The following is a 9,714-nucleotide window of genomic DNA, read 5'->3' as shown; positions in this document are numbered from 1 at the left end:
TCAAAAATGTATTTACAAACACTAAAGTCACTATTTGATTCTAGATAGACTCTAAATAATAATTATAATAATGGTTAGAAATCAATAAAAATGAGATTCATAATCTATGATGCTGAGTGCAAAGTGTCACTAAAGAGCATTGATAACATTCGTATATTGATTTCCAGCCTTGCCTTAAGGAGCTCATCACTTTTGAAGCTAAACAAGATCATCATTGACATGACAATAAAATGTTGTGCCTTCCTAATTTAGTCCATTGAGATTTGGATTCATGTAACGCTTTCGGATTTTATTTCGTTTGTTTTAGAGTTACGTAAAAATGTTCTGTTTTCTAAATTGGCTTTTGGTGGGCCGGTCTAGTTTCTTCGTATTATATTTATCTCTAGTGAAAAACTCAACTTCTTTATTCATGGCAAAAACAATTACAAGCGCTTTCAAACTTCATAATTCACATATGCGAGATAAGAACCCTCTTACAGTTTCTAAGAATTGCAAGGATGGCGACAAATACTACTAGGTAAACAATCTCATTGGGGAGAATGGTACAAATCCATATTACCAAAATTGAAATTAAATAAAATGCTAAACTTTTCAAGTTCAGAGGTACATATCGAATGCAAGTGAAAGTGAAAAAAGCCATACATAACCTGCAAAAGAACAAGACAAAGGTTCTTAGAGAGGTGAATTCTGTTTATGGAAAATAATTGTTAAGTTTCGTTGGATGCAAACCAGAAATGTTGAGTATGGTCATATACAGATGATGAGCTTCTGTAACATATCCACATTAGCGGGAAAATCCAACCGACGAACAAAAATTCAAGCATATTCTTCAAAAGGACCATTATTTCCTTGTCGATTCTGCAAGCCATTAAAGCTATTACTTTTTATGATTCACAAAAAAATGTCAATTATGAAAACTATATATAATATATAAATTCACTAAAAAAAATTATCATGCTAATTAATAAACAGGGCCGAAAATATTAAACAAATTAACATCTTCAAAATATACTCTTTGAGAAACAGGATGGAGTATGTCTTGGCTTCTAATGCTTGAAAAAAAGAGAGAAAATAAATACATTGTATACCTTGAGCAGAGACGATTTACAATTTGATGAAGGAGAATAGCAACACAGCCACATGTGTAACCGATGATCCATACAAGCAATGTTGTTTCTGGATGTTCATCTTTAGCATGAGTCATGACAAAAATGGCTGCAACAACTTGGACCAAGTTCAGAACTAGCTCGATAAACCAAACACTTGATTCTGTGCATGGGTTACACCGGTTAACATTCTCAGCCTCATGTGGTGATAATGAAGAATCGTCACTGACTGTAATGCCAATGTTGTGCTCATCATCAATTTTTGTGTCCTCTTTCTTGGTCAGCAAAGGGCCCTCCATGGATAATTTTTTTTTTTGTTTAGTCTATTTCTCGTCCTCGATCCAATAAAATTTACAGCTAAATACGCATTGACAGACAGCTATATAGACCATAGCTTTTCATCGGTACTAAATCATTATTTTAAGACCATTTCTACGTAAATGATAGTTGTTATAAATCTCATTCACAATGACACAACAAACCATTGACTTTTTAATTCTTAGGCGCTTATTATTATTCTAAGTAATTATTGGTAGTTGCTTCAAATGTTCACCTAGATCTGCTTAGACACACAAGTCATATATGGACCTTTATTTTAAGACCAACGCTACATCTATGCATGCCTTTGGAGGTAAATTATTATTATAAGACCAAGTCATAATTAAAAAAAATTCAAGTAAATCTGTCGGACATTTGTAATACTTCACCGGCTGCAAATGGTGATAACAAACCGAACCAGCTCAATAAAATGAATAAAGATAAGCTAAAGAAAAAGAAGCCGAACAATCAAAATGAGCTGACTAAACTGAATGAAATGAATAATTTCCAGAGAAATAAATTAGTATCTTAAATAGTGATCATTAATTTGAATAGTTGAATTCATAGAATGTGTTAGTCAACTGTTACATTTTTCAAAAATAGTAATTATAAATTATAACTAAAATATATTTAACATTAATTAATCAAACGATTTCCTTGTTACCGAATATATTTCTCAATCCTAAAAGTAATTAAAAAACTGTCAATAAAATTAATAATTAAAAAATATAACATACTTAAGTTTAATGCTGAACAATTTTCACTCATTTAACTTGGAAGAAAAGTGCAACTATATTAAAATTATTTACTCTTTTACAATAAAACCGAATCGTAGACCTTTTAAATTAGTTGGTGCCAATTATTATGTTCTAATCTAAGTCAATAATTTTAATGTTATATTATACCCAAATTACTTGGTAGTATATTTGTTTGGGTGAGAATTACACGTGTTGAACCACCCATCGGGACTAGGAACAGCCCCGGCTCAATATATTGGAATGCTTTTGACCAAACATTTTTTGTCGCCTTTTAACTAATTTATACTAAGAAATTCAATTTTTTTGGCCGTTAAACATGTTTTTAAAGACATTTTTGTACATAAATAGGTCTTTTCACATTTTAAAACAATTAAAAAACGAAATAAGACCCTATTATATGGACCCATAATTATTTTTGGTCCCCTATTCAACTATAGTACAATGAAAATGAGTTTTATAATCCGAGATTTTTTTTACTAGTGCAACTTTTAGTATCTCTTTGAAAATATCTCGATACTCTCTCAGATCCAGATATCGAGACACTCTCCTTCCCAATGATTTCCGACGCCGGTGATGTAATTGCTCGCCGGCATCGGGATCTACCAAACCTTTTTAATCTTCTTCATCTTGTCTTAAGCTTTTATAACCCTTTATTTGTTCTATCTATGGGTAAGTACCCTTAATATCCAAATTTATCTTCTCCTCCGGTCCCATTACCGAGCGAAACAAAAACCTGCAACGAAGGAGTAAATCCACTTCGGACCCTTCCTCCGTTGACAGTACCGATTATGAAGAAAGGAGAGGAGTACCTTTGTACAGCCAGCAGCGCCTTCACTCTTAAATCTGAAATTTCTCTTAGATCTTTCATATATGGCGATTTTGTGAACATCGTCAACCACCGCTCTCACCGGTTTCAAGCAGTTCACGAACCGATGTTAAAGATGGCAGAAGGTCCAACCCTAACCCATCAACCACCCTCTACCCCGAATCCCTTAATCACCTTTCCCGGGTTGTACCCTAGGGTGTCGGTGCTCCCTACTCCGCTGCCACAAATTCCAGCGAAGAACCTTCCAAATCTGATCATCTTCTCGTCGCTGCCGCCACCCAGACTTCTCAGTCAAAGCATCATCGTCAAAGGGGAGCTAGGGTTTTTGTAATGGACCTGTTCAATTTCGGTCCATTATGCTCTTTCCTTTAGCCCATATCCAGAAGTCTTACCTTATTTCCTATAAGGTCCAAGTCCATTTTAAATTACAATTTGCTATATCTCTTTGTTTTGCTAGACTGCCACAACGATATCTACGGCCGACTCTGTTTGATGCTTGCGGCAACACTAGTACAAGGTTTATTCGATGACCTTTTTCAGAGAGAACTCCAATCTTTACTTCAAATTTTAACCAGGTTTGGTCTAAACTTAACTCTGCCCCATCTTAGCTTTTCATTGTGTAGCTTAACGGTACCATCTGTTCGAAGACTGCATTTGGATCTTAAGTCACCAGTGTTGCTAGATTGGTACATGATTTATTTGAAAACTTGTTTACTAGAATCATCTAGGGATGTTATTCTTGAAGACGAAAGCTTAAAGGAACTCGGCATTATGACCCCGTCGCTATGGAGTGGTGGTTACTGATGTTTCAACAGCTTCCTTTGCTTACGGAGCCTTTTAATTTGCAAAACATCAACTTTTTGAAGTTACCTCCTGATATGCTCAAATTTACCCTAGAGCTACTCTCTCAAATTAAGAGGTCACTGTAATACTTAGAGGTCGAATTTCACAAGGACTCTAGATTACACAATAAATTATAGAGTTTTATGATTACGCTAAACAAGTTGATTTAAATAAAGAAAAGCAATGCAAAATATTAAATAAAACTGTTGTAAATTCAGAAGATCAAAAAGGTAGGTCCAGGAAATTTCTCAGGGAATTACAAAATATTAAATTAATAATTAAATAGGATTCAAACAACTAAAATCAGATCTAGACTCTAAACTCTTCTGTAAAATAAATCAGTTCTCACTGCAAATATTATCTAAATTTAAAACCATAAAATCCAAATCTCTTTGTAAAATTCTAGGTTAAAAATCAGCTTTGAAAACAAGTTTAGATTGTTCACAAAATTACAAAATCAAATCTCTTTGCAAGAAGTAATTTTGCTCATCAAAAGGTTTTATCGGGAAAATCAATTATATTCTCATATCAATCAATAACCCTAAGATCTGCTCGAAGAACCGCTTGTGGGGTGGGTGAGAGCAGATTTGCCAAGTGAGCTAAAGGAGCTGCATGTAAGGGATTTTTGGAGGGATGCGCACGGTTGGTCTCTGGCACGTCTGTCACCTTTCCTGTCTCAGCATATTCAACTGTTACTAGCTGCATTGGTAGTTGATAATGGCTCTGGTGCTCGGGATAGATTGACTTGGGGTGAAACGGCTGATGGCAAGTTCACCGTGACGTCTGCATATTCTATGTTAGCGAAGAACGCTTGCCCTCGAGTGAATATGGCTGCCTTTTATTCTCGCCTGTGGAGAGTTGTTGCTCCTGAGAGAGTTAAAGTGTTCTTATGGTTGGTGTCCCAGCAAGCCATCATGACAAACGTGGAGAGGCACCGCAGACACTTGAGTTCGACATCAGTTTGTCAGGTATGTAAGGGAGGAGAAGAGACAGTCCTACATGTTTTACGAGATTGTCCCTCTATCGCTGGCTTATGGAGGCGTGTTATACCAATGAATTCGCGACAGAGTTTCTTTAATAGCTCACTGTTAGGGTGGTTGTATGATAATCTGCAAATGGGTGTTCAAGTAGCGGGTAGTGATTGGTCAACCTTATTTGCTATGGGGTTGTGGTGGAGCTGGAAATGGCGATGTGGTAGTGTATTTGGTGAGTACAGCAGGTGTCGGGACAAAATAAGATTTGTTAAAGATTTGGCTCGGGAGGTTAGTAAGGCACACCTAAGCTCTCGGGAGGGACAAGAGAGACCTGAGCGGATAGAGAGGCTGATTGCTTGGTTGCGTCCGGGACAAGGTTGGATGAAGCTCAATACAGATGGCGCTTCCCATGGTAATCCCGGGTTGGCTACTGCAGGTGGTGTTCTGCGAGATGGTTCTGGAGCATGGGGTGGAGGTTTCGCTTTAAATATTGGGATATGCTCAGCGCCCTTGGCAGAGTTATGGGGTGTATATCACGGGTTGTATTTGGCATGGGGGAAGAACGTTAGAAGACTGGAGCTGGAGGTGGATTCAGAGATAGTAGTTGGGTTTTTAAAGAAAGGGATTAGTGACTCACATCCTCTGTCGTTCCTGGTACGGATGTGCCATGGCTTTTTATCAAGGGACTGGATAGTCCGGATTTCACATGTGTATAGGGAAGCTAACCGTCTAGCTGATGGGTTGGCCAACTATGCGTTTACTTTACCTTTCGGTTTGCATGTTTTCGACTCTGCTCCAATGTTTGTAGCTTCGTTTGTAGGGGATGATGTTCGAGGGACTTCGGTTCCGAGACAGACTCGATTGTAATTTATTTTTTAGTTTAATAATACCAGGGAGACATTGTCTCCCTCTCCATTACCAAAAAAAAAAATCAATAATCCTAAGATCTAAATCCAGATGGCTAATCAAAGATCTAGCATTAAGAACAACCTATGATGAAGATCTAGAAAGATAAAGAATCCTAAATAAACATATCTAATAAATCATAAAATCCCTGTGAAAAAACCTGAACCTAACAAGCAAACTACTCAGACATAATCAATGAAGAACAAAACATAATTCTGAATAATAAGCAATTGAAATTAAAAGAGTAAAGAGGGAGTTTATGAATTCTTCTCTCAAAGCAGTTCAGAACTCTCTCCCAAAAGCTCTCAAAATCTCACATGGTTGCAGAAAAATAAAACTTGCTGGAAAATAACTTCAGGGTTTTCTAAAACCCAAAAACACTATATATATGTCCTAAAACACGTCAGGGACCTTTGATGCAAATATGGAAAACTTCGGACAACTTTGTAAAACTTCCAATTTTGAAGTCTTGTGTCGGATCAGCTTGGTGTCGACTGATGCTCCTTGGGTGTCGATCGATGCTCTCACTCTGATCCGACTCCAAGTTGATTTCTTCGGTTAAATGTTCCAAAATGATCCACATTGCTCCATTTTGCTCCATCCGTGCCAAAATCATAGATAACCTGTAAAGACTCAAAGACAACATAGAAACAAATGAAAAGATTCAAAAAGCACACTTATATCATGGTTAAAAACCGTAAAAACCATGATATATCACCTCCTAAAAGCTTGAAGAATAGTGGCATTATGACCCCGACTCTAAGGAGTGGTGGTTACCGCAACCTCTTCACGATATTCACACCCAACCGTAGCACCGCAACCACCGATCTAGTTACTGATAAACAAAGAACTCTCAGCATTGCTCGAACCTTTGGCAAAGCTCTACCTCAATTAGACATTCTCATTTTGATGAGATCCTCATCTTTTGCCTTTTCAACGCTCCTTCGTCTTCGACTCAAGACAGTGACCATCTTCTCTTCTAGTGATTTGCTCATAGAAGTTGCATCGTTACTCCTTGATCTCACAGGTTCCAACATGCTAGCAAGCACTTGGTTCATAGCTCTCAAGCTCTTAGTATCGATTTGTCTTATCTATCATTGTATCTTTGTTGCTTTTCGCTTTGGCAAATGCCATTGTTTGGTGTTTTTAAGCAAACCTATCTCCTCGGTATGTTACTGTCTACGCTAATGAATGAAAACACCCGTTTGTCCAAAAAGAAAATCTCAGATTTTAAAAAAAAAAGTAAATGTGCCCTTGGACCGCTCCCCCTCTGTCCATCCTAGTTGAGCCAGGCCTGACTAGAAACCTGATTTTATCCGCTTATCCCGGTCAAAGAAAGGGCGACAGCTTTGATTATGCTATGGGGTTTGACTGTAGATTAATTTCAAAAAATTATATTTACTGGTTTCGTTTTCTTTACTTATTATTTTAGACATAATTTTTTCTTTTATTTTATTTGTCGTTCTAGTTTTTCAATGTACTTTTTAGAAGAAAATTATTTCATTTACTCCTTCTTAAATAAATAAAATATTAAATATTTGAATAGACTATCAATCTATTTTCTTAATTTAATTTATATGAAACACCTAAAATGACAACTAAAAAATCAAAGGGAGTATATATTTTTTTTTGTCACATGCACCCATTTTCAGTCTATTGTTATTTTCACCAACTAATTTGAAAGGTCAATGTTAGTTGTTTGGGTGAACATTTGAAGCGACTATATATCGATTACTACATATAAACAAATATCACTTACTCAGAATTGGTCTTTGTATATCATTGGTCTTACAATAATAATAAGCACCAAAGAATTAAAAAGTCAATGCTTTGTTTGTCATTGTGAATGAGTATTTAATTAGTGCCTTATAATTTAATGATTATTACATACAAACAATTATTATTTACGTAGAAATGGCCCTGGTGTATATCGTTGGTCTTAAAATAATCATTTAGCACCAAAGAATAGCTAAGGTCTATATAGCTTTGTGTGTCAATGCGAACTTATATGTAAATTTTATTGGATCGACAAAACAAAACAAAAAAGTTATCAATGGAGGGCCCTTTGCTGACCGAGAGAGAGGACATCAAAATTGATGGCGATTCCTTATCAAATGATGAGCACAACATCCGCATTACAGTCCAAGAGTCTTCATCACCACCACATGAGGCTAAGAATGTTGAATGGTGTAACCCATGCACAGAATCAAGTGTTTGGTTTATCGAGCTTGTTATGAACTTGGTCCAAGTTGTTGCAGCCATTTTTGTCATGAATCACGCAAAAGATGAACATCCAGAAACAGCGTTTCTTGTATGGATCATCGGTTACACTTGTGGCTGTGTTGTTATTCTCCTTATTGAACTTATAGTCTATGTTTTCTCATGGTATACACATGTTTTTTGTTTTTTTTTCCGTATGTTTTCAGACATTAGACATAGAGATTTTAATAATGGTTTCCATGGTTTGCAGCGTCGACGAGGACACCACAGACTCTTTGAAGAATATTCTTAAATATTTCTTGGTGGTTTGGGTTGTGCTGCTCATTTGGATTTATTCTAGCAGTTTATCATCTCTATATGATAATACTCAACATTTCTGGTGCGTGTCCAAGGAAGTTTATAAAATGTAAAAAAAAAAAAATGAATTCACGTCTCTAATTAATAGTATTCACAATTGTTCTTTTGCAGGTTATGTATGGGTTTTGTTGTCTTCACTTGCATTCGGTATGTGCCAGATAAAGCAATATTTTCACTGATCTGGTTAGGTTTCGTTGTGATAATATGGATTTTCGCAACTGTGCTAGGCACGACCCCTTTTATGTGTATTTACCAAATATTTCTTTTTCTTTTTAAAATAGTTTACTATATACTTTTTGTTGTCTTGCTTTTAATTCTTATGGTCGCTAAGGAGCTTCTTGAGAAATATTTGTGAATTCTAATAAGAGTTGAAAACGCTTGTAGTCATTTTTGCAATGAATAAAGAAGTTTTGAGGTTTTAGCTAAATAAATAGTGGAAACGGTTTCAATGGATAAACAGGCGAAGTTCCTAGAAGGGGTTGTGTTTCCTTCTTTCTTTTGCTCAAACGATTATGTATAAAGCAAAATAGTTATTACAGAACCCTCAAGTTGAAAGACACAATGTGATAAGCACAAAACTGTGGATTGTGAAGAATTAATCATTGTCCCAGTGGTTATTGTTCTTATTTTATAACAAAAAATACTGATATATAAATTTTATAGTCCGTAACTATGTTGCATGGAAACTCTTTATGATGTCCGTTTGGAAACTATTTTATAACTATGTTGCACTGAAACTCGGAAACAAGGCACAAAAACACGATTTCTAGAAATTTCTGTTTGGAAACACGATGGAAACTTCATTTCCGTTTTGGAAACATGACGGAAACCTTTTTTTAGTTTAAAACTTAATAAATAAATAATTTGGTAATATAAAACTTTATTATAGATATAAATATATAATATTATTAGTGTTTTAATTAAACTATTTAAAATTTATATTTTGAAGCTTTATTGTTTGAATCTTTTTGATATGACTTTAATGTTTAGTGTTTTATTATATATTTATAGATATAAATATATATATATATACATGTATATATCCATATGTTTCTATTTCCTAAATTTAGAAAAAAATATTTCTCGTTTCCGAAACGTTTTGGTTCCGCGTATCTGTTTCCGTTTCGATGCAACCTAGATATGTAATAAACCTAATGAACTCTTTCATCAATATATTAAATTAATAAACATCAATAAATTTAAATGCTACAATTAGTTGAATATCTCTTTTATAAATATGTAATATGTTAACTCAATAAACTTAGTTATACGCAAATGCTATACCTATACGTACATAGTATGGTATTTAAAAAATTGTAACTTTTTTTTTTGCCAAGGGTAAAAAGATTTTTATTTTGTCAAACTTTTCAAACTAGTAATGTGAGAATATATTTCATTTTATATTA

The 9,714-nt window shown here is 35.0% G+C and overlaps 2 protein-coding genes across 2 annotated transcripts; one reads left to right on the top strand and one right to left on the bottom strand.

The window, feature by feature from the left end:
• Nucleotides 1-383: 383 nt before the first annotated feature.
• On the bottom strand, nucleotides 384-1,498 carry LOC104777555 (uncharacterized). Its single transcript, XM_010501829.2, has 3 exons — nucleotides 1,089-1,498; nucleotides 730-858; nucleotides 384-647 (listed from the first exon to the last, which is right to left on the bottom strand). Exons 1-3 carry the CDS (start codon nucleotides 1,403-1,405, stop codon nucleotides 449-451), a joined length of 645 nt encoding a protein of 214 aa, XP_010500131.1. The 5' UTR covers nucleotides 1,406-1,498; the 3' UTR covers nucleotides 384-448.
• Nucleotides 1,499-7,729: 6,231 nt separating this feature from the next.
• LOC104777554 (uncharacterized) lies at nucleotides 7,730-8,739 on the top strand. The gene is made up of 3 exons (XM_010501827.2): nucleotides 7,730-8,116; nucleotides 8,202-8,330; nucleotides 8,420-8,739. The coding sequence occupies exons 1-3, from the start codon at nucleotides 7,785-7,787 to the stop codon at nucleotides 8,661-8,663; spliced, it is 705 nt and encodes a 234-aa protein (XP_010500129.1). The 5' UTR covers nucleotides 7,730-7,784; the 3' UTR covers nucleotides 8,664-8,739.
• Nucleotides 8,740-9,714: the final 975 nt, after the last annotated feature.

This window comes from Camelina sativa, chromosome 3, assembly GCF_030686135.1.
Source record: "Camelina sativa cultivar CO46 ecotype springtype chromosome 3, ASM3068613v1".
Classification (NCBI taxonomy): domain Eukaryota; kingdom Viridiplantae; phylum Streptophyta; class Magnoliopsida; order Brassicales; family Brassicaceae; genus Camelina; species Camelina sativa.
Note: the sequence above shows the minus strand (reverse complement) of the source record. Positions and strands in the feature narration are given on the sequence as shown.